This window comes from Athene noctua, chromosome 11 (genome assembly GCF_965140245.1).
Source record: "Athene noctua chromosome 11, bAthNoc1.hap1.1, whole genome shotgun sequence".
Classification (NCBI taxonomy): domain Eukaryota; kingdom Metazoa; phylum Chordata; class Aves; order Strigiformes; family Strigidae; genus Athene; species Athene noctua.
In genome coordinates, this window is record NC_134047.1 from 13,712,018 (window position 1) to 13,736,729 (window position 24,712).

The 24,712-nt window shown below is 50.9% G+C and overlaps 1 protein-coding gene across 4 annotated transcripts; it reads right to left on the reverse strand.

Moving 5' to 3' along the window:
* Positions 1 to 1,309: 1,309 nt before the first annotated feature.
* On the reverse strand, positions 1,310 to 23,932 carry OCRL (OCRL inositol polyphosphate-5-phosphatase). Of its 4 annotated transcripts, none has more exons than XM_074914952.1 (24): positions 23,867 to 23,932; positions 23,666 to 23,745; positions 22,847 to 22,926; positions 21,900 to 21,938; positions 21,089 to 21,199; positions 20,918 to 21,013; positions 20,387 to 20,504; positions 20,137 to 20,298; positions 19,467 to 19,568; positions 18,884 to 18,998; positions 16,915 to 17,031; positions 16,576 to 16,763; positions 14,931 to 15,042; positions 13,732 to 13,841; positions 12,608 to 12,743; positions 11,548 to 11,658; positions 11,147 to 11,312; positions 10,716 to 10,951; positions 7,315 to 7,338; positions 4,790 to 4,909; positions 4,482 to 4,566; positions 3,810 to 3,937; positions 2,898 to 3,009; positions 1,310 to 2,781 (listed from the first exon to the last, which is right to left on the reverse strand). In XM_074914952.1, the coding sequence occupies exons 1-24, from the start codon at positions 23,897 to 23,899 to the stop codon at positions 2,657 to 2,659; spliced, it is 2,706 nt and encodes a 901-aa protein (XP_074771053.1). In that variant the 5' UTR covers positions 23,900 to 23,932; the 3' UTR covers positions 1,310 to 2,656. The 4 variants fall into 4 exon arrangements, with proteins under 4 accessions (XP_074771053.1, XP_074771052.1, XP_074771051.1 ...); XM_074914951.1 differs by having other exon boundaries at positions 20,387 to 20,507; XM_074914950.1 differs by having other exon boundaries at positions 20,387 to 20,507; positions 23,666 to 23,767; positions 23,799 to 23,899.
* Positions 23,933 to 24,712: the final 780 nt, after the last annotated feature.

The following is a 24,712-nucleotide window of genomic DNA, read 5'->3' on the forward strand; positions in this document are numbered from 1 at the left end:
CAGATGGTGAGGACATACAGGCAGCTCCCCATGCCAGGCAGCTGCCTGGCTGCCATCCCTCTGTGTGCGTGCAGGTGCCAGGCCTGGCACGGTGAGGACAGGGTGCTCTGCTGTCTCCCAGCTCGCTGAGTGGGGAAACAAGGACGCTGGGAGAGGGGACAGCAACGGGCTGAGCAGTCGCTGGAACCCACCAGTCCTTGGGGATCTCTGGCTGCATCCAGGGGGACGAGCAGGGCTCACCGCCCCGCCTGGGGCCAGCGATGGACATCCAGGACATGGGACACTGGCTGCGCCAAAATCACAGGCTGAGTGTGATCGCCTGCATCAGGCGCATGCTGCTGGGATGCTCCCAGCTACACTGGTCCCAACACCCAGGCACCATCGGCATCCACCAGTCCCCTGATGATCGTGGTGAGCCGAGAGACGTGCGTGAGCCCCCCACTGCCGTGCAGGGCGCAGAGCAGTGTGCCAACGGCCTCCAAAGGCACCCCAGTACCCCCATGCTCCTGGCCAAGCCTGGAGGATGGGCAGGCCCAGGCTGCAGCCCCATCCCTGGGGAGCAGCAGGGCTTCGAGCTCGCTCCGGCATTTCCGCCGGCAGTGGCAGGAATGTGGTGGCCGCGGGAACAATGCCGGCACCTTGCGCCGGTCCCCTCCGTGACGGTGCTGGGAGCAGCTGCCCGGGCACAGCCCTGCTCTCAAGGAGCCGGCAGGAAGCAGATGGAGATGACACCGGCGGCCGTTTCCTGCAGCAGGACGCGCTGGCTTTCTCCACCGCTGCTCCAGATGCCGAGCCAGAGGGGCTGGAGGGACCCGAGGCCCACGGGCATCACCACAAAAGCTGTGCCACACGCTGGCACCAACACCCTGCTGCACCCACCCTCCCCGGCCCCGCTCTGTGCCCACCCTGCTGGCAGCACCGTCCCCAGCGCGGCGTGGGTCAGGCCATGCCGCCAAACAGGCAACCGGCGCGGGGCTGCACATTGCCTGCGTGTCAGGAGGCTACAAGCTGCTGCCCGGGAGCAGGAGCTAAACCAGCAGGAACCAGGAGGATGGGAACCTCTACTGCTGTCCCCCAGCTCTGCCTGGCACACTGCCGGGGCGGTTGCAGAGCCTGAGAAAGGACTCTGCTGCTTTGGGAAGGCTCCAGCCGCTCAGACGGAGCCCCGGGAAGGGAGGATGGCGGAGCCGAGCCGCAGCTCTGCGTCACGGGACGCTGCGGTCCAGCAGCAGCCACCCCCAGGCCGCACGGCGCGGAGCTACGTGAGGGATGGCAGGCTCAGTGTGAGCACCCAGCGCAGCCCCGCAAAACCTTGCAGAACGGAGGTTTATTTGGAACGAACACTTTCCCAATAAATTATGTAATTTAAAAATTTTAAAGAAAAGAGGAAAAGAGAAAAAAAAAAAAAAGAGCCACAGGGTAGGGGAGCCCCCAGCAGCTCAGCCAGTGCACAGAGCCACAGAGACACCCGTGGGCTAAGCACAGGCTCCAGGGGCCTCTGAGACCACAGCACCCCCATCTCTGGCTGTGGCCTCCCTCAGCCGAGGCCACGCAGCCCCTGGCCCAAGCAGGCAGGGCTCTGCTTAGTGTTTCAGTGGAACAGGCCTCGCTCTTGCACCCTCCCCAGCTGCATGTGACCCCTGGCAGCTCCTCGGGGCCTTGAGGTGGATTTCTGGCTCATTTCCCACCCCCCAGCCTGCCCCCTCGGGTAACACCTTGGGGAGGAGGGGAAGGACCACATCCAACACCACGCTGGTCACCCAGCCCCAGCCCTATACCCATGGCTCTGTGAGCCGGGCTGGGAGGGAGAGGAGCTGCGTCCTGCTCCGTGCCACACGCAGGAACAGCCCTGGAGCACAGCTTACGGCCCTGCCCCAGTCCCCCCTCCAAGTCACCGACCATCCCCCATGTCCCAGAGGGAGGCTGGGGCACAGGGGAAGGGAGAGAGGACAGCAAGGCCCAGGTGACAGTGGCAGAAGGCTGGGACTGCAGGAAGAGACCTGTGTGCCAGGAGGAGAGAGGGTTAAGGCCCTGCTGAAGGAAAGAGGCCAAATGTCCAGATAACCTTTCTGGAACAGCCACAGTCCAGCTTTCACACACAGTGACGGGGCATCAGGGGTGGCTTGGTCTGCTGCAGAGGTGGCAGAGGGTGACACTTGCCCAACACCAGCACAGGGCTCTCACCAGTACAGTCAGTACACACCAGCATGTGCGCCTCATGCCTGCAGGGACACAGCGTGGAGGCCGAGCACCAGACAGCCAGGCCACGGCCCTCCAAGAGTACCGGCAGTCTCCACCCTTCCCCGCAACAGCTCCAGGGAGAGGGGGGTGAAAAGGAGAGAGAAGCATGACTCGGGGAACTGGTGACACTGCCATGGGATGATCAGGCTGCTGGCACAGTGCTTGGCTATCAACAGGTCCACCCAGCTCCCAGGGAGAAAGCAGGAGGCTCCTGTCATGGATGGCAGTGCAATGAGTGTGCAGGTCCTCTGCAGCGTAGGGTACAGCAGTGGGAAGGAGAGGGGAACACGTCCCTTCCAACTGTAAACACGGCACTTGGAGTAGCTTAGAGCCTTTTACCCTTCTGGAGCTGTCAGAGGCCTGGCCTCAGCGGAAGGCTGGGGGCACAGGCCTCAGCTTTGGCACAGGGCAGGAGTCACTCCTCATCCCCAGCAAGCAGGAAGCTGTAGAGGAAGTTGATGGCACGCTGGCGGTCCTGCTGAGTCTGCTTTGCCATCAGATTGGGTGGAGGGCGCAGGAGGAGGCTGGAAAACAAGGCGGCTGCAGAGGTAGGCAAAATTAGTTATTAGTCAGGACTGGAGACCTTGAAAGGCGCCAGGCAGGGGTTATGTTTCAGCGAGGGCAGCAGGCGCGGAGTGGAGAAGCGACACACTTACCGATCATGGCGACACTGACGTTGTTGTCTTCTGAGTATCTGAGCAGCTCTCGGAGGAATGACATTAGGTACCGAAACACACTGCGATGGCAACGAGGCAGCTGAAAAATCACCTGCAAAGAAAACAGACAGGAAGCTCCCCCAGCTCACACCGCTGCAGCCTGGACTCCAGGCTGTGGCACTCTGGACTCCGGGCAGGCAGCCTTACCCCTTCCGCTGCCCTGAGGTCGCTGCGTGACTGCAGGTGTGAGCCACAGGCCCAGAAAGCAAGCAACAAGCCATAAGCTGTAGCCCAGTGCTGATTGCACTCATGGGCTTTGGCTCCCGGCAGCAGCACCTCTAGGATAACTGCAGCATCAGGCAAAAACTACTGCTGCCTGGGGCTGCTTTCTGCCCCTTCCCAGCTCTCACCCCTGTGGCTGCACAGCAGCAGCATGACAACCAACACAAGGTTTCCTGACGCCAGTACTGAAAGTGTACTCCAGAAACCTCTTCCTCGGCCCAAGGGCATGCTTGGCCTTGCTTGCTGCCCCACCAGCTATTTTTAAGAGCCACTCAGTCCTAGTCCTTAAGAGAAGCATAGAACTGCAGCTCTGAGCAGGTGCTTAAGCCCTCAGGACCAGTGGGGGCTCTTCCACTCCCCAGGGCTGCTATTCCCCATGTCCTCAGGGTGACACAGGGCACACTTGGGGTCTCTGGAAGCCACCAGGACTGCTGGGAGACACTGCAGTGCCAAACCTGGGGCAGGAAAGCTCTGCCAAGGCACCCATGTTGTCCTGCCCACTAAGACCCTCGAGTGCTGTTCCCAAAGCCTCTCATCAGCTCACGGGAAGGGAGTGGGACCCAGCAAGCTGCAGGGCCATGGCAGAGCCCCCAGCAGCAGGGAGAGCTGCGGGCAGAGGCGGCACCATACCTGTCGGCACAGCCGGCTGTTGTGTGACCAGTCGAGGCACCGCTGATACAGCTCGTAGCAGATCACTGGCTCTGGCAGAGCCTCCAGGAAGATGAGGAGTGCTTCGGCCACAGAGTGGTTACTGCCCGCTGGACCAGTGGGCATCAAGGGGCGTGCTGAGCATGTGGGCCACCTCCCCCTCCCCAGTCCACTAATGTCTCTCCTCCTGCCCAGTTGCTTAGTCCCTGCTTCCTCTTTCCAGGTCTTGCAATTTCTTTGCCTCCCTAACCACTCCCTGAAACCAAAGCCCTGCTCCTCCTCTGTTGTCCCCCATCCATGGAAAATGCTGTTCCATCCACCCAGCACTGTATTTGCCCACCCTCTGGCCCCACAGAAGTCCTCTGCTCCATTAGCCCCTTCTCCAGATGATGCTTCCCAGTGTTCACCCTCATCAGCTCTTGCACCTGGCACAGCCTTGCAGAGCCTTGCAGAGCTCTAGCCCCATAGCTGCTTTAGCCAGCACATGTTCAGCTTCAGGAGAGGTTATCTCTGGGGGACACAGGGGAGCCAACCCCCCAATTGGACAGTTAAGCTGCCCGCTAAAGATCAGTGATAAGCTCTCCTGAGAGGTAGCTCTCCCAGCAGAGCTGAGATCCAGCAGGCTCCTGGGGAAGTCAGGAATAGCAAGGATACGGATTGTCTCAGGGATATTGGTGTCCAGGCAGTCGATGATCTGCTCCAACTCTTCTTGCATACCTGGAGTCTGGAACAGATCCTCCTGTCAAAAACATCACAGGGATGGACAAAGTCACCTTCCTCACAAAGGCCGAGGCACATAGTGACAGCAGGGTGAAAACTGTACCCCCAGCACGCGCCTCGAGCACAGGGGAAAAGCCCTGCCCTGTAAAAAGCAAACCAGATTTGATCTCCAGGTGTTACGTGATGAATCAGGTGGCCAAGCTCTCAGAGCTCCCTGGCACCGAAGAGGCCCTCTCCCTCACCTGGTGGCAGGCATGCTTGAACAAGTGGTCCACCAAGAGCCAGATCTCCTTCGGCACCTGCAGCGGCATCCCACTCGCCTCCTCACTCTCCAGGGAGCCCATCTGCAGGACAGATTTCTCCTGGTGGCAAAGAGCACACAAGGTTTCAGGGAAACCTCAGTCCCTCTGGAAGGGCCTTGGTAAAGAAAGCCTGGAGAGGGGAAGAAGCAGGACCCAGGACTCATCTGGCCCTTGCTTGCTTCTACAGCACAGAGCCATCGCTCCGTAGGTCCCAGCTCCACTCCCTCCCACTGCCCCACAGAACAACCTGCCTGGTCCACCATGAAACTGCAGAAACAGTCTCAGCCACACCTCGGAGGAGCTCCCCCAGCCACACCAGCTCTCACAGGATGGGTCTCGTGCTGTCCAAGACGGCCTGTCCAAATCACAACTCCCACCCTGCACCCGATGCTGGAGGACTGGAGCATAATGAGTCCTCCTGCTGCATTAGCTTCCAACTTGTAGGTTAAATCCAGCCACCATGCCTCGCTCATCCAGCTGATCTCTGGATGCAGAATCAAGGACATGCCTTTCCCAACTCCTGTGTGCTCTGACAATGTCTGTCCCTCCAGGCTCTAAATCAGTCCAGTTTTCTGAAGGTTTTTCCTGATTTTCCTAAGGATAGGTCTCTGCTGAACACAGACTACCCTGACACCACTGTCACATTTTCCCACTTACTCATGCAAAGCAGCTGACGAGCTCAGCTGCTCAGAAATCTCCATCACACCGATCTTTAACAGGATCAATGATTTTGGTATGATTTTACTCTCACTTTACAATCGCTCATGTTTCTGTGTACTCCCAAAGAGGAAGCCATGCACAGCTCTCCTGAAGCACATTCAGCAGAAGCACCCAGAAGAGACGGGCACAAGCAGGAACACAACCCAAGGACACCAGCAGAGGGGAGTGCCACAAGCCAAACGCAAAGTGCTGCATTTCAGCTGTCATCTTACATGACAACTGTAATCGCTGTCCCTCTGCAGCACACACAGTCACTCACAGCCAGCCGGGGCTGGGTTGGGCTTCCTCCAGTGCACCCAGTGACGCCTCAGGTTGGCACGAGCCCCACCAGCACAGGCAATACCCACGCCTGTCACACAGCACAATACAGCTTTGCTTTAACGCCCCCCCCCCAGCCACTAGATTTTCCCCAGCTAGCAGACACTGGGTCATGGCTACACATCTGCCTCACTCATCCAAGCACACAGGGAAGGTTTGGAAGCAGTATATTAGGCAAGTACGTCACAACTTTTCTCTGAGAGGGAAGAAGTGAGAGCTGTAGACCCTCTTTGAAACCTAACAGCTCTTCAACAGAAAATCCCCACACCCGGGCACTGCAGCACTGCCAGGCTCCCTTGGCACGACTTGGAGAGCTGTGGAGACCCCCAAGGCAGGAGATCCGAGCTGCTCTGAGCAGACGAGGAAGAGAAAGCTCGGAGCTCCTCAAGGCAGTGAAGGAGGAGGAGGAGGAGGCGGTGCTGGGCTCTCGGTTTTGCTTGCGCGCTGGCCAGGCACCGAGCGCCCTCTCCTGCCGGGTGCGAGGACGGGAAGGCACGTCTGTGTCCTCTCCGCGGAAAGATGAAGATGCTCTGCAAAAGGCTGCTCCCAGAAGGCAGGCACACCAAACTCCTCCCTTCCCCTCTGCTAGGGAGGAGTCTGGGAGCTGGATCTGGTTTTGACACTCGAGTTCAGTCCCCTCCTGGAGAGGGGACACCCATTCCCTCTCCTGTTTTACCCTGCTGAGGCACTGACAGCCTGGAGAGGGCCAAGTCACCCAGCCCGGGAAGTCCGCACAGAGCCCGCACAAACAAGTTACCAAATGTCTGAGGCAGCTCAGGGAAAGCAGCAACAACGCTGCTACATACACCCCAGCATCTCCCACTCGCTCTTCGAATGAAAAGATTTGACTCGCGTGGCCTCCAGTACAGTTTTCAGGTGCAAAGTAAAGCAGTGATCCTGCTCAGACAGGTGGCTGTGAGCTGGCAGCCCAAGCTCTGCTGCTCGAAGAAGCAGAGAAACATCTGTCTTCTATGAGAGGCCCTCCCTTGGCCTCCATAAGGACACAAGATAGAAAGAGCAAAATTCAAGTTTTCGAATTCATCCCTCCTTACACATCTGAAGAGGATGCTCTGGTGAACCCCACCTTCTGTGTACAGTTAGAGCTAATTCAGATATGTCAAATGTTGCCAATCTTTTCTGGAAATATCTATCATTGTTGCAAGGATCAGGAGAGTATTTTTTTCCTCAAAGCAAATTTGGTGAGCTTTAAGCAGCTCAGTTGGGCTGGCCCCATCTTGGCTACAGGGTCACTTTATGCTCCTACATGTTCTCATCTAGCCCACAGCTGTGCTAAGAGGCTTTGCTAGAACAAGTGCTCCCTCCGCACCCACCTCCCCTTCCCTCTTCAGCAGAAAACAAGGGGAAAACTCTCATTCATTACAAACAGACATTGAGAAGCAGACTTCCCCAGCAATTTCTTGCATTACCTTCTCTAAGAAGCTGTCTTCTCCCTGAGAGCAGTGGGAAAGAGAGAAGAGGAAAAAGTATCGTTAAAAGAGAGAATGCACCCTCAGATTAAGCAGAAACCTAATTTGCATTACAAGAACCCACTGAATGCCAGGTCCTTCATACATTTTTGCTGACATGGCCAAAGTTAAACCTGCGGTGAGAGATTTGCCTGCCAATTAGCAAAAATCCTGCTCACATGATACACAACCTTGTCAGGATTTCCAAAAACTCCTCAAAGGGGCCTTGCAGCAGCACTGTTCACTATCTAGCCAACAGTCAGGCCACAGGCAGATGAGAGGTGTCCTCCAGGAAAAAGCTCCCCTTCTTGAATCTTCTCAGTCAGAAATAAATATCCTGGTATTATTTCAGCCATTTGCCCTTGTGACCAGGCCAGAGATAAAACATTCACTAGGCTAAATCTGTATTTCTGACTGTGTGGCAGCTGCGGAGCTAACAGGCCCCCTAAGCAGCTTTGTGTATAGTCAGGGAAATGAGTGTTTGTGCTCAAAACCCCAGGCTGCTCATCTGTCTCAACCTAATAGCATTAACACACTGCAAGGAGGAGCATGCCAAAGCCCCCTCCAGGCTGCATGTCCAATCCCTCAGGTGATCCTGAAACCAGTGCAGTGCAGGCTGGCAGTGTAAGACACTCTTCAGCAGAGTCTGCAGGATGAAACAGCAGCAGGTTATCCAAGCTGAGTTTTGGTGGATTGACCTTTCAGGGTGGAAGCACTGAAACGTGTTCAAGGGCTGAGCTGGAGGCAGAGCTGCAGCCGCCATGCACAGGGCCTGCCTGAGAGGGAGCAGCACCTCGGGCTCCCCTGCGCCTTCTGCAGCGCCTGCTTCCTTGGGAGGCTCACACAGCCACAACAGACCGGCCTCTTGCAGAGAACAGCTTGCTCCAAACACGAGCTGGCGCAGGTTTTTCTTCCAAGGCACAGGGGGAGGGACTGCAGTCACAGGTTTGGGATGCCAGATAGCCATGCCGCACAGGAGAGAGGCTCGTTTCATAACTGGGTGAGTCATCCCAACAGTCTCACCACCACCTACCTGCCTGCTTGCCCTGTTGTTCACCTCTCTTCCTGTAGTGTTCAGCACGGTTAGCTCCGTGAGACTAACCTGCTCCCGACAGATTCTTCAAGAGGCTTTATCAAGCCCACAGTAAGATCCCAAGAAAAAATAGGATGAGACACTAATACCGAAATCCCAAATGCAAGATGTTCAAGCCTCAGCAGCTTCTATCCAGGAGAACCAGGAGAGCCTCTTCCAAACAAGCTCCCACCTACACTTTGCTATCCTGCATCAAACTGCTTCTCGGACCCTTCCTGACCTGCATTCTCCAGATCCTGAAGACAATAGATATGGTCTAGGCAGGCTGAGAAAAATGCTTGTTGCAGTGAACGACAAGCCCTAATGTTACAGAAGTGCAGGAGGGAAAATGGTTCTTTATGCACAAACACAGTGCCTTCCTCTCACACAGTCTAAACATCACCTAAAGACATGTAACTGGACCAAAATGCCTCTGGGCTGCAGAGTGGTTAGCACGTGCACCACACTCGCTTGCAGAAAGTGCCCGGTTTGTCCTGTCTCCAAGAATTTCTCAACTCACAGGTATGATCAAAACCAAAAGACCTAAAATAGCTCTAACATGACAGTAGCTTTATAATCTAAGCAACTAAATTTTGCTTTGGGCCTTGAGTTTGCTTAACGTGTTCTGATTGAAGTACTGCAGTCACACTGACCTCACTGACACGAAAAACTGTTTCTTTGCTGCAGATACTAGGACAGGGTGCTCTTCTCCAATGATTTTGCTTCCTGTATTTCTATGTCTTTCACTGAATAACAGGAAGAATCCTATAGGTAAAAGAAACAGAAGCAGCCTCAAAGTACTCTTAGAAAAGCAATAGTGTATGTCTGAGGGCCGAAGCTAAGAGTCTAGGTCCAAATTCCTATATATCAAGCAAAAAGTCAGCACTGAGCAGGAAAAAGCAGGTGGTAACGCCACCAAGACTGAAGGAATGCTCCAGATCAAGTTCAACACACTCCTAGAACAAGACTGACTTTCAGTCAAATCCTGAAGAGTACGAGGAGCCTGAGGCCTGGATTAGCCTCTTGAATTAAGGCAAACATTGCATCTTGCCACCTGGATTCTGCTTAGCCCAATCTGGTGATTACAAAAATCAAAACTCTGCTATAAAAACAGCCTTTCTGTATGTTGGGCCTGTGAAAAAAGTAGACACCTACAACAAAAGGTGGGAACTGGAAGAGGCAGCAAGAGGTGTGGTACAACTGCTAAAGGGAAGAGAAAGAAGTGTAAGCAGATGGGAGCAGAAGCTGTCAAATCAACAGATGTGAAAAAGCAGCAGCTCACTGGACAAAAAAGAAAAGTGTGTAAGAATGAGAGGATGAGACTATGAGGTATGAGAAGAGGAAAGGTATCACATGTCAGGAAGACTAAAAGAATTGGGCTAAACTTTCAGGTGAACAAAGAAGAAATGCCTTTTCTGGCTACACAAGAATTAGTAAGTAGACTAAAACTCAGGAACTGCTAAACCTCACTGAAGCAAGGCCAGGAAAGGCCATCAGAAGAGAGGAATGAACACAGGCTGAAAACAAGAATTAAGATCCCCAAATGGGGCTTAGTGTCAGAAACAGCCATGAGATACCAAAAAGACAAAAGGTGACTAGGGCACAGTTGCACCCCCTCTCACACACACACACACACACAAATGGCTTCAGAAGGACGAATATTGATGCTAGGGGCCAGTGAAGCTTGAGGAGAGTCACTGTTATCTCTGCACCACAGAAGAGCTTTCTCACTGCAGTCAGTGTGAGAGGAACTGGCCAGTGAAGCTGCAAGACTGGCCATTTGCTGAGCTCATCAGTACACCTAACAGCATCAAAGTCCTTTCCTTGGTCTTTGTGCTTCTGCTTGTTCCTTCCCCTGAGCAGTGCGGATGCCACAAGTGTCCAGAAGGAAAAGGATCCTGGAGCCCATCACCGCAGAAGCAGCCTAAGGCACCCTGGAGGAGAGCATTTCAAATCATACCTGTTATGACACACCAGTGCCACCCAGCTGAGCCTGCCAGCACCAACACAACAGTAACACAAAACACGAGGTGCTGGGATCACTTTCCTGGCTCACCAAACAATATTTAGAACCTACTTAGAAAGAGGGGATAAAGTACAGGCTGTCAAAAGCCATTGGTTGTGGTGGAGGGAAATAATAAAAGAGCACCTCAAGCTCTGGAAAAAGTACATCAGCTCAGAGCCAGCACAGCTGACCCAAGATGAAGGTATTACTCCTGCTTTTAGGAGTAAAGAGAGGGAATATGCTCTCTCCCTGTTAAGAGAGCTGCTCCAAAACACTGCTACTCACCAGGTCAATGAGTTTGGTGACTGGAACTTCTCGGATCGGTCGTCTCATTCGGCACAAGGCCTCCAGGGAGGTGCCAAAGCAGCTGGGCAGGTAGGTCCCACTGATGGTAAGGAAATAGTCCTTCCCTCGGTCCAAGTGAAGGACAAGAATATCTTCAATTTTATCCTCACCAGAGTTCAGAAGAGTTACTGAGTCCTTACTGACGTATACATCCAGGGAGATGTCTGTGCTCTCATCTGCAACAGACAGGAGCTCTCAAGAACATACAGACACTCTCCAAAAGGGATGACATGGGCAAGCATACAGTGGCAAGGACAAAGCCCACAAAACCGAGAAGACAAGGATGATGGCAAGAAAGGTGGGAAGGACTGAAGGGTGATGGGGTGGCAGTCTATACCAGTACACACTGTAGAAACCATGGTAAAACTCACCTGGCTCCAAGTAACCTTCACAAGGCTCGGCCCGAAGCCATGGCTTACAGTAGTGGGTATCATTCAGCTTTGGGATGAAGGAGAAGTGACAGGTGACCTGCCCGTTATTTGTGATCTGGAACTTCTGTTTCTGCAGCTGACGGAACTTCACATTCTCAAACTCAAACTGCAGAGCAAAGAGAAAACACAAATCACATTAGTGGCCACACAATGCAGAACTCCTAACAGAAGGCCTGCCAAGAAGCCAAGACAAGATGTCCCTTCTAATCTAACTCCTGATCATAAGATAATGGACAAAGTTAAATTTCCTGTAATCCAGTTTACTGTCTTTAAAGGTAGTTCTAGCACTTCTAAGGCTGCTGTGTTTGGGAAGTGGACAGTAATTCAGGTTGCATCCTCACTTCTCTCCTGCTTAGCTCCAGCGAAGGAAGAAAGTCATTCTCCATTCTGTCCATTATACGAACGATGTCTTCAAACAACTTCCGATACCTCTGCTCATCCACGACCTTTACCTGTGGAAGATAAGAAAACATGTGGCAAAGTTTCTGACCAGCTTCAGGTCAGAAGCTGGATTCTCTCCACAGGAACTCTTTTGATCATGAGCAAGCTGCAGAAGTGAAATATTTCTCTAAGCACTTGCTACGTGCAGCTGAAAGGCTAAGAGAATTAGCACGCATGGGTGCACTTCCAAGCTGCATATGAACTTCATGTGTAATTTACCCCTACAGATGTTACTAGGGTCTTTCTGGCCACTGATCACACTACCGGGAGATTACTGGGGGTGATCTCTGTGGGAAAGCATTTGCATCCTGCAGCATTACTTGTGATTCTCCAGAAGAGGAGAAAGGCTTTCCTTTAAGGAAACGTGAGACACAAAGGGAGCAGCAAGTAGTAAAAATGGACATGGACTGTCTCTACTCAGTAAGCTAGGAAACACAAATCTGCTGCCAGCCATTCACCACCAAAGAAACTCAGGTGTGGACCAGTGACACGCTCTCTTAATGCATCAGAGGCAACACTGCAACAGCAGGCACAACTATCTGCAGGTTTCTGCTGTGTCTCCTTGCGGAGGAGAGAAAACAGTAGCTCACCCATTCTAGTACAAGGTACCCCAGAAGCTAAGCAGCATCATTAAAGCAGTCGATGAGAACGCCTTTCTATTTACTGCATGACCACACCTGCTCGGGGAAACTCCAGCAGTCACCTGCGTTACTGCGGCTTAGCACTGTCCCTGCTCATGAGCTGTGCTGCTCAGGAAGAACCAGCTGCCGAGCTGTCTGCGGAGCAGAGGCTGGCATGGCTGCTCAACAGCAGCGCACCCACACCATGGACACACCTTATTTTTATTTACTCTGTCCTCTTGCAACAGCATTAGCAGAGGTGCCCTTGATTACAGAAACACCTCCTGAAGGAATGCGTGACAGTTATTGTGATCCTACCCTAGCTTATAAAAAAAGTTACCCCGATGCGGAAAAGTGCGCTGACTGGCTTGTGGTCACTAGTCTTCAGGCCCATATGACTGCAGTACCGGAGCTGATTTATGTTCCCTCCTCTCCAAAGGATTCGGTCACACCACGCTGGCACACGACACTTTCCACTACAAAGGAAAACAGGTTACCAGGGAAATCCAACAATCCTAATAAACCATCCAAGCTGTTCCTCTTCCCAGCCTGGCAGCTCACTCCACCCCCACTGTCAATGACTGCATCAGCAGTGACGGGATGAACTCCTATCACTTCCCTCAACTTGAATACTACGTTATTTCTCCTGCTCTCTTCCCCTTTCCCCTACCTATGCAATAGCTAAAATTCCCATCCTTTCCAGTGTCAGGAAACACAATAACCTCAGACAAGCCTGCTTCCACAGCCTGAAGCCATGCGTACTGTGACCCAAGCTGCACTAGTTTCTTTTGCTGCTAGATCTTTCTGACCACTACAGTCTGATCCATCGCTTATTGTTTCCACTACAGAAAGTCTACTCAGCTATTACTATTATGTTATGAACTCTGAATCCTGGGTTATCCTTCCCCAGATTAACTACTGTGCTGATTCATAAACAAAGGCAGAGTAAAATCCAATCGCTGTATGGTTTGAAGCTCCTTCTTGGGAGTTTCTCCATTTAGAGCAAGCTTCTGCAGCAGATGCATAAATTTCTGTGGGAGGCACCAAGCAGAGATCAGCAAGCAGGAACCACTGCTATCGCAGCATAGCCACTCCTGCGGGTGTGCAAGTCAGGGGACAGGATGAGTCAGAGTGTTTCCTTATATCTTCAATTCCTTTTATATTGTCTGTCTGTCTCTGGCAGCAGAAAAAACCCTCCAGTGCAGGGTCACCTGCAAGTTCATGCTTTACCAGCCTCTATCTATTGGAATCAGCAGCAACCGAGGTTTAAGGCACATGTCAACATATACAGGGTCTGCTTATTTCAGAAAGCAGGGGAAACAGAGGAGTACAAACTTGTCTGTGCACTCCAGCCATCATCATAACACTGAGACATATTTCCAGCTCTAGGAAGCAGGAAATCAAGTTTTGTGAGAAAATGTTTTTTACGTCATAGGTAAACATGTCCATTGGCAGCTGATTTACCTGGAGTCCCAGCGATCTGTTTTAGAGTCATATTTATATGTGGGGATAAATTTAACCTCTCCCTCAGTGAAATCTGCAAATGCTTTCTTCTGAGTGCGCTGAATATTCAGCTAAAGCAGAAAAAGAACACTTTAAAAAAAACCAAACCAAAACAAACCACCCCAAATACCACCCCCAGCATAGTGTCAGGAAGCAGATCTATAGGCAGAACAATTGCAACCTGTGGCCATGGGATTCACCAGACATCCCCCAAGCTGCCTCTCAGACCTTATAGCTTTAACAAAGGTAAAAATTCAACACATCAGTTGAATGTTTTCTAAACAGACTGAATATAAATTGCACAGTGCTGCTTACCAGACCATGCAGACAGCATAAAACAATAGTTAAGGGAAATATTAATTGCTCCACTTGTGCTAAATGTCTTCATTAGTTTTCAAGCTTAAGCATCATCATCATTAATATTTCACTGCCAATCATTTTAGCAAAAGCCTCCAGGAGTGTGTTTGGCTGACAACCTTACACTACCTTCCTTTTCTCATTTAGTCTTCTGAAAAATCTCCTAGATGTTTTTCTCACAAAAATCTAAGCTACAGTTGTTATCTGCATGAAGCTCCACAGTACAGCAGAAATGAGCTAGGAACAGAATCAATCAGATTTACTGTTAAACTGTGTGTCAGGGATGATATTACACTATTTCCATTCATGTTTCACAGGTACAATCCTTCATCTTAAAGGCACATCTGGTGCTGTCTCAGTTTTTAGCGTGCTGCAAAGAAATGCTGAGCGGGTAAGCCTACAGCACAGAATTTAGGTCAAACTGGCTGAGGAGAAAGCCTTGGCTACAAGTGCTGGTCTCCAAATCAATACCTCTTCCAGAACACTGATTACCACAGCTTTTGTTGCTGTTACAACTTCCTATGTTCTAGCTTGTAGTTTGTAAGAGAGACCCCTTCCAAGGAGACGCAAAGACACTTCTATGGCAACTGCCTGAGTCATCCAGTTAACCCCATCATAATGTACAGTCTGGTTTTGCTTAGGGGGTTGATGTCAGCAGGACATCCAGAGCTCTGTCTAGGGTCTAGCATCTATGTCTACAGACACCTATCACAGAGCATCTGCCAGCTCCTTCCAAGCACAGGCACATCTTAAGCCAAAACGACATCACAAGTACAGAGCAAATGTAAGCAGAGTTCACTGACCTGGTCGTACGTCAGCAATTTCTGAAGTTCATTCTTACTGATAAGACTTTTCACTTCACTGGCATCAGGGAGACAAAGCCTGTAGTTCAAGTCTCCTAGCCAGATGACAACACTGAAAACAAAGACAAACGCGGAAAAGAAGAGCCAGTAATTAGTATTGCAGGCCACACAGGGAAGAAGGGATGGAGGACAATATATAGTTGGTTGCTGGTGGTTAAGGTTGAGACATATGGAAGACAAAAGGAGAGATGAAAGATTGAGTCTGACAGCAGGAATTTCTAGTGGCAGCAGATACTCCAGTACTGAGTGGGTCTTCTTCAAAATTTCACATGGGATTGAAGACTTAGTTTAATGGGAGACACTTGAGTTTGCCTCAGCCTGAAAAAAGCCTGAGAACACCACCATCTCCCCAATGAAGTGAAATCAGCATATCTCACCAAGCTTCATAACCTCTCAAGCTCTACAAAATCCATATGGCATTCTGGCTTTTCTTGCGTACAGCAGAGGGCAATGACAGAGCTCATCAGGCACAGCCTGCTTGTCAACCAGGCAGGCAGGCTGATGGCATGTATCTGCATGCTCACACCTCGTGTAATACCACGGTTTTACCACTTCATTTCCCACTGCCTTTCTTTCAACCAGATCAGACCACTACTGTATCATCTACCTAGAAAAGACCGACTGATGCAGAATTGGCAAAGGCAGAGTCAGGTTCCTGTTGAGTTTATGACCTCCAGAATGTTGTCCTACCTCACCCATCAGCCATACCTCACCAGCACCTGCTCTTACTCTACTCCTCTCCAGGCTTTCAAACAGACCTACAGCTTTATTACCAGCAGCTAAAGAAACATTTGTGGTACTCACTCTTTACTCCATAAAGGTTTAAATTAAAGATTAAAATCTAACCCCCTCTCTAGTATCAAAGCTCTTCCTGTTTATAGTCAAACCTCAAAATTTCCATTAGTGGATTATCAAGCATAATCTAATATTTGAAGTTTTGTCTGTACTAATCCGCTCTACATTTTATTTTCAGTATTTAAATGGTTTAAATATTAACTACAGAAGTATTAATCATTTGTATCAGGTTTAAGAAAACTTAATTTATATTGTTGTACACACATTTGAGTTTGATTTGGATTATTCAGCACCGTGACTTCACTAAACATAATAATTAAAAAAATAATCAAGTATTGCCTGCGTATCATCCAACTCATTTAAAATAACCTGAAACAGCAATTGTAAGCATTTGTTCCTCAAAAAAGCCTAAACAGCATAGCCTCTGCTCATCCTACTATCCCTTTTCTTCCCCTACTCATGGCTCCCATTTCCCATCACAAAAAAACCCCTCAGTTTCTTCAAGCCCTAAAACATTCAGCCACTGACTCAGGGATGGTGCCTACTGAAATAGAAGTATTAAACAACACGCAAGGGAAGGGCTGTTAGATACAGGTTCCACAAGTCACCACAGTGAGAAGGCAACCACGTACTTTGACTGCAGGAGCACACCAGAGGCCTTAGCATTTTCAGTTATATTATTAAGCCAGAAAATTTATGTGTAGGAAATCTCCTGTTGCTGTGATTCTGACTTGATTTGGTTATTCAACACCACTTCAAAAAGAAAACAGAAAAAAACAACCCAACTTACTCGTGTTTCATGATGTTGAGCTGAGGTAGACTATCATCAGGGGTTACAAAACTCATCCGAGCACAAATATCCTTATAATCCTGATTTCGCCGCTCAAAATCCTCCACGTGAGCAGCAAGATGGGAATTGACAACGCAGAAGGTTGTGTTGTGGAACACGAACCTCACGGCCACGCCACCCTTGTTGCCCTGGGGAGAGCAGGTATCAGCAGTTGTTAGAGAAGGTGGCAGGTGAGGCACCAGGGAGGAGATGGGGATGGCACAGACAGGGGAACAAAACCAGACTGTGCTGTTTCTTGCATATATACACAGAAACAACAAATTGGCCTCGGTGACTCACCATCTTTCCCATGATTCCCGTGCCCACAGACTCCGTCATGATCTCTCTGATATTGCTCAGCTGATCCTTCTTAGCAAATATAAGCAACATCATTCCAACTAGACGGACCATTTGCACCTGCAAAAATAAAAGGGATTCTGAACTCTCAGAAAGGCAGTGGAAACACAATTCTGATTTGCCTGCTCCACCCGATGTTCTCAAGTTTTGTACTCAATCCCTTCTTGTCACACCGCTCAAAGGGCCTCCCGTCCCAAAGCAAGGTTCTGGGGGACAATCTATCATGCCCCAGTAACCATCAGCTGTGCTGAGCTCACTACATTCCCCACTCTGGTGCCTCCCTACAAACAAGGGCTGTCTTGTGAGGTAACAGAAACTTAATTAACACATAGCATGTGTTTATGAAGTCTCAGTCTTTTACACTAAGTTGTGCTCTAATCAGCAAAACAACTGGAGGAAGACACTGAGTGCTCTAGTTATGCATTTCACAGAGAGCTGCTGGCTATGGCTGTCACTGGAGGCTGCAGGTCCAGCCCCGAGTCGGTGCTCACCTTTGCTTACACAGAACTACAGCGGAGCCAGTGACATGTGCTAGGGAGGAACAGACAGAAAAGTTCTTATTTGCTGAGGCAGCCATGCCTGATGCACAGGCTATCAAAAGGCAGCCATCTCCGAGCTATACAAACTGTTTGCTTCTCAGAAAAATAGTCTCTAATGCAAAGAGTCTGGAGCTAAGAGGTTCTCCTCTACTGTAGAGCTCAACCACGGGTGTTAACACAGTGCCTATGTACAGTCCCAGCAGAGATCCTTGGTCTGCTGATTATTTTACACATGCTAAGCCAATGCATTTCTCAGTCCATGACCTACCAGTACCTTCAAAACAGTGGGGTTGCAACTTTGAAAGACAGCAATAAGGCCTAATTTTCTTGGGCATAGTCTGCACACTCACTTTAGAGGCACAGAAACATTAAGATGTGTTGGGATTAAGTCTATGTAGTGAGGAAAGCTGAAATAAAAAAATTCAAATGGAAGAACCCAAGTACTCAGTCCACTGTGCAGGAGTAGAATCTGCATGCAACCACAAGTCTTATCTAAAATGTCAGTCACTTCCTCCTGCCTGCAGCCATATCCTGTTCTCTCCATTTCACAAGAGTGGGAGAAATTAACCTAAAACTCAAGTAAAGCAAAGGGACGGGAACATGAGCCTCTCCACAGGTCAGGTCGTGACCCCTGGCTCCCTCTCTATGACTCTCAGTTCAGCAAGGTGCTCTGTTTCCTTGCTGTGATGACCTGTAACACATGCCACTGAGCTCAACTCAAAGCAAGCAGGACAGGGGTGTGACAGTGAGCACATGGGCTAAGGAGGAAGGGGAAACTAGTTAATGTATTTAGGTCTGGCACCTACAGCAGAAAGGTTTGCTACAGCAGAAGGGTTTGCTACAGCAGAGATAAAAAACAATGGCTTGCTCTAAGCCAGCCAGAATAAAGTCCTGCTGCCACAACTGAGGCAATTCAGTCCCAAGACAGCAGCCTCTGGAAGATTTCATCTCATAAAATATCCCATTCCTTCAAGGAGCTATTCATTTAATTTACTCATGACACGCCTTGCTTCTATAGTACAAGGGTGAGATGGTAACACAGATAAAGAATTTTGAACCCACTGCTATGATTCTATTGAGCATACTACTTCCCTAACTCCTACCTCATATTTTATAAAGTTATTTTGATCCCCATCTTTATAAACTTCTGCTTCAAAGTACAATATTCCACTACAGCTGTGGGGCAGAAATAGACTCTCCAGATTTAAGGTGGCATACCTGAGACATGCACAGGTACGCACATGCCAAGCATACACCCTTGGTTTCTCCGGTCACCGCTCTTTGGGTCAGGTGAGGAAAGTGAGTCCACTTCTCTTTTCCTTCCAGTCATGCCAACTCTATGACAAGACCCCACAGCACTGAGCAGAACTCACTTTCTTATACTTAGCCTGAGGGTGCAGGGACTTCTCCACAGCAGCCAGCCATTCTTGCTCCTTTGCAGAATCAAAGTAGAAAAAAGCCTCTGTGCTGAGGTCCAGCTCCTGGAACCTAAAAAACCAAGCCAACTTAGCACATCCCACCCCTCCTACAGATCACCCTTTTCTTACAGGAAGGTCCAATGTGAAACCTCTAGCAACAGCTCTTCTTGGAAGAGAAGCTCCTTATTCCCACTTGCTAAATAAAGCAGCAGAATTTCACCACAGTGCCTCTGAGACCCTACTGCAATACACTCCAGCAACCATCTCTCTGAGAAGTATTACTTCAGGCGGAGGACAACCATCTGTGGATGCCTCAAGGAAAATCTATTTTGTTATGTCACACTAGCCTCGTTTAACCTGATACTCTGTCTCATCCAAATGGCTCTTCCCCTCAGACAGCTTTTCTGAGACACAGCTCAGCTTTGTGGAACCTCTGAGAACATGACAGGAACTTAAAACAAATACAGCCCACCAGTATCCAAGCAAAAGCAACAAGAAACTCAGCACTGTAAGTAAATACGAGGTCACTGCTACTCACCCAATACAATAGAAGTCTGGAGGCTCTGTGTCACACACCAGCCAGGGTTCCAAGCTGCTGTCCGGAGACTGTCCGTTCACATTCCACGTTCCCACAAAAAATCTACAACACAGAAGCAGCTGAACTGTTAGAAAACACAGTAACAACCGCATCAGCCCAGTCTCTCCAGTGCACGCACAGCAGCATTCAGGCTGGAAGCAGACACAACACGTGAGCTTCTCCATGCACAGGGCCATGCCAACTATGGGGTAACTGAAAATTCTTCTAGGCTTGGCTCATTTTCAGTGACATCTCAGGGATTTTGCAGAATGCTACAAAACTAAAGATATTTTACTGGGGCCAGAGAACATCTGGCTCTTTCAACATCATGTCATGTGGGGCAAGACTAAGACAGTGTGGTGGGACAGCTGCCTTTATCCTCCTTCTGCCCAGCTGCTTCAGTCTTCCTTGAGGGTCAAGAGATCTGACACACACAGGGCAAGAGATGCAAAAGGAGAAGCTGCACCGCAGGCACTTACTGACTTTCAGAATGTACCAATTCTCGTTTAACTACCCAAGCTGGCCACGTATCAGCAGTTGTCAGATTTCAAACCCAGGCCAGACTTGAGTTCATAGAAGAGATCAAAGAGCTTTGCCTCTACACACATTGTTCCTCCCTCACAGCTCTAACCTGAAGTTGTGAAGGTTGACATATGCCTTCTCTCTCTTGGCAAGCACATGTTTGATGAGCCCTTCCCTTTGTCCTGACGGGGTGCTTGGCAAAAACATTTTGCGCATAGTGTTGGTCACTTTTGGCTGCTCTCGCGATGCACCTTCTCTCTCTCGGTGAAATCTAGGAAGGAAGCAAGAGCAGAATTAAAACCGGTTCTGCTGTCTAGGAAGAGAAGAAAAAAAGGGAACAGATTCACCACGTTACTTACTGCCTATTTTGAGGCACAGGAGGAGGTGGGGGTTCCCGGCGAGATCCTGTTTGGTGGTTTTGCATGTTTCTTTTCTCTTCTAGGCTTAGAGCATTGAAGTCATCCTCAAACCCCAGAGCTCCTGTAATGAAAAAAACCCAAGAACAATGGCCTGAGAAACAATTTAAAACAACTCAGATCAAGAAGGCAAAAATATAACTCCATGGAAAGTGAAAAAGCAAATGATAATAGCAATATATCAACTCTGATCACTTGGGGAATGAGAGAAAAGGGTACTAACCACAAATCAAGGTAGGAGGGAACTTAACACACACAAACCAAGACACTAGGCAGAAGACAGTACTCAAGAAGGAATTAAAAGTCCAGAGCAACAGAACCCAAGGACTAAGATTTTGTGTGGGATGACATGAAGTGAGGAAACAGGGCAGAGGCCAGACTGCTGAGTGCAGGGTGAGACACAGCTCCCTAACCCTGAGCGCCCCATTACTGTACAGACCACAGAGCATACAAAGGTGACAGTCAGTTTGGTACCTGAAGAAGAGGCCTGCGATAGACCTGGGAGGTTCTTCTCCACCTGATGCCAGATGGATGAGTCCTTTGGCTCAGGAAGAGAAGCTTTCAGGTGTGCTAGAAAAAAATCAGCACGGTCAGAAACTGCTGGCAGTCAGAGGATTTCACAAATACAGCTATAGCTCTGCTTACCTTCCTGTATGCTCTGCACTTCTGAAAGAAATCCTAAGCAACGCTCCTCATCAGGTATTTCAAAGAGTCGCTCTGCTGTCTCGTCACCTTGTATCCGAACCTTACAGCCTGCTTCAGGGATAAGCACAGACTCACAGAGTCAGTCAAGGCTGGTTCACAGATATTATGCCCCGAGAGTGACCAGGCTTTCTAGGTCTCCTCTGAGCTCATCAATGAAAGCCAACTTCCAGCTATTGTTTCCATTGGAAATATGCACCTAAGTTAGAATCCCTGTGCTTCGGAGACACCCTCACCCCCCCCACACCCCCCCCCGGCTTGGGGTATCGGCAGTCATTTTTTCCTGTTTTTAGGAATACTTCTCCCTACTGCGATCTCACAGAGAAGAGCTCTAAGAGTAGTAAGAAAAATTTCTTGAAAGGGAAATCAGAATTGGTGACTAGATAGAGCGCTGTCAACACTGAAAAAAGCAGATAGTAACCTAGGCTCAAGTACAGGTCAAAGAAACCAAAGAGAGATGGGAATGGTTCAGTGTGCAATGCAGGGCCCTGAGAAAAGATTTAAGAAGTTAAAGTTTCACCAACTGCCAATACTTCAATCTGGGCATTTAAAACTACATCTGTCATTACAACTGACCGTCTAGAAGAGCCAGACAACATTACAGGAATTACAATCTCTGCTTGATCAAAGGACAAACACAAAGTTTGGAGGAAGACTATGAAGTGGTAGGTAAAATAAGCATGCATCAGAGCCCAACAGACAGCCTGTTTCCTGAAAGGAGCTTTAGTCACATGACTGCAGGTATAAAACTTACTGTTTGTCGCTATATCAATCAGTAGAGTTTCTTCTGCCTCTGCAAAAGAGAAAAACAGGATCAAGAGAGTTCATACTGAATGCTGCAGGAACCGAGTACTCAAAAAAGCATGCTGCTTGCAACTAGCCACAAAAGTCCTAACAAAGGAACAAACAGCTTTAATTTATATCTGTACTATTAATACCAGCTCCAGAAAATAGAATGGTCATATCTGGACAGGGTTGACAGTCATTTCCCACAATCAAAGCATCACAGGGGAGATGCCTCATATTCAGAGTTCTTGCACACCTGCATGGTTTGTTCCACATCAGTATAGGTACTTTGGGAAAGATCCACCTGACAATAAACTTCAGAGCTTGTCTACACAGCAAAAATGATGGGCAGAACCACAGTGAATTACATAGAAGGGTATAAACTAATCCAGGAAAAGATGCTTTTATTCCCGAACAAGCATTTGCCCCAGGGACATACACTACTACTTAAGTTCTTCCAAGACAAGGCCTAAAGCTGTTTCCCATTTAATGGGTGGCTGTTTGGATATGACAGCTTGCCAGACCTTACAGAAGTTTTGATCTAAACATACAGGAATTAGACAAAAGATCCCAACTCTTGCCATTCTAGAGAAGGCAGACAGATTATCAGCAGACACCAAATTTCAGTCATTGCAGAGAAGTGCTGGACAGGCTGGCTCTGTATGATGCCAAGCTCACCACTCATCTGAAGCAGCCAAGTTCCCCACAACTGTATGCTGACACGGGAAGACTACCCACTCAGATGAGGAAGAAGCAGGATTCCATAAACGGTGAGTTTTAGTTTCATGGGGAAGCATTCAATCTATATGGGTGCTCAGGTGGCAGATCAAGAAACACCACTAACTTCAGGTTTTGCCTATAAACAGCAGTGGATTCCTACCACCACAGGAGAGCCCACTCCAGGAGAGTCAGTACCTTGTACACATTTAAAGCGGCTGTTGATGGGAATATAATCTGGATCAGAGTTTTCTTTTTTCTGTGACTGGATAACTATCCTGGAGACAGAGAAAAGGCTTGTAAAAATACAGAAACAACTCCTTCCTCATATATAGACAATTGTAATATAGTCACTAGAGATAATAAAGAGCTGTATTTACTGAGGAACACAATGTTTGATTTTTACTGCTGTAGTACTGAGACGGGAAAAGGAAAAAAGAACCATACAGGATGTGGGTGCATGTGGCGAGAAAGTAAGTCCCGCTGAACTTTCACTGCCACAGGCGTTAGGGTGGCCAGTGCCTCTGGCTCCGAGGAGAAAGTCCGAGGAGCAGCGGGACAGAGCAGGAATGCACAGCTAGAAAGCAACTTTCTCCTCTCCCTGTTGGCAGGACGCTGTCTCCCACGCCGCAGGGAGAACGCCGGGGGAAGACACGGCCGCCAGCACCTGCTCTGCCTCCCGGCCCCTCTCTAAGCACAGCCGCTCAGCAGCTTTTAAGTTTTCCGAGGCTGTCCCAGGGGCGGTGGCCAGCTCGGTACAGGCTTGGCGACCCGAGGGCTCAGCGGCGGTGGAAGAGAAACGAGCCTTTCCAGGACAAGGCTCCCGCACGGCCCGAGCCCCCGCAGCGGCGGTCCCAGCCTGACTCACCGGCACAAGCGGCCAGACCAGTCTGGCTGGCGGCGCCTCCCCCCGGCAAACAACCGGAGCCGGGCCGGCCCCTCGCATTCCGCTACCGGGATGAGCGACCCAGACCTGAGCTGCCCCGGCCCCCCGCCCCGCCGCGGCCCGGCACTCACCCGTAGCGGCCGCCCCGCCGGCCCAGGCTGAGCACGCACGGCTCCCGCCGCCCAGCCCGCACCTCCGTGCCGGCAACGCTCTGCGCTGCAGCTAAGGAAGCCACCGCCGCCACCGACTGCCCTCCTCCCCACCCGCCTTGCCCGGCCCCTCCCACCCGGCCCCGGCCCCGGCCCCGGCCCCGGCCAGGTCCCGCTGGATACGAGGAGGCCGCAGGCCGCGGCGGGCGGCTCCATGGCGGCGCCTCCGTCTCCCGGCGACTTCGCGCTGATCACCGGCGCGGCGCAGAAAGGCGCCCGCCGCCCGCCACACTGCCCCCTGCCGGCTGGAGGGCTGCTTCACCCGCGGCCGTGAGCGAGGAGGCGGGACGCAGCGGGGCGGCGCCGGGGGGACGGGACTACGGGGGACCGGGCCGGTCCCCGCGTGGACGTTGGGGAACTGCGGACGTGGGTCCGCCAGGCCCCGGGGCAGGCCCCCGCGGCGTGCAGCGGTCCCGGCCGCCTCGTCTCCGCCACGTGTGCTGGGCCCTTATGCACCCCAGTCCCCGCTCCGGGGCGTCCACCAGCACCTGTCACTTCGCTCCCAGACCCCGCCTCCCGAGCGCTGATTGGCTGCGGGGCCTTTTTATTTACATGTCCAGGCGCAGCGCAGGGCATGACGGGAAGGGCTGTAGCGTTTGAAGCGTGGGGCGGCAACAGAAGCGCGGGCGCCATGGCGGCCCCGGGGCTGGCGGAGGAGCAGCGGTACCGGGAGTAAGCGGCGGGACGGGGCGCTGTGCGGAGGGCGGAGTTGGATGGGGCCGCGGGATGGGGGTCGATGGGCCCGAGGGCGGACGGGAGCGGTGGAGGTCCCGGGGAGCGGGGCGGCGGGCCGGGCCGGGTGTAGGCAGTCGTGGCGCGGTCGGTACCTCACGGTGGCTCTTGTAGGCTGGTGAGCAGCGCGAAGGCGGCGGCGGGCGGTGGGGAGCTGGAGGAGGCGCTGCGACTGTTCCGGTTGGCGGCTGCCATCCGCCCCAGCGAGAAGCTGCAGGGCCGTATCCAGAAGGTGGA

What these genes read in the sequence shown, in the direction of transcription:
- OCRL (XM_074914950.1), bottom strand. Translation starts at nt 23,899, where the DNA reads ATGGAGCCGCCCGCCGCGGCCTGCGGCCTCCTCGTATCCAGCGGGACC. An exon ending in TGGAGCTAAGCAGGAGAGAA is followed by an intron (nt 11,313 to 11,547) that starts GTGAGGATGCAA and finishes TTTGCTCTGCAG; the next exon opens with TTTGAGTTTGAGAATGTGAA. An exon ending in TCAAGCATGCCTGCCACCAG is followed by an intron (nt 4,567 to 4,789) that starts GTGAGGGAGAGG and finishes TGTTTTTGACAG; the next exon opens with GAGGATCTGTTCCAGACTCC.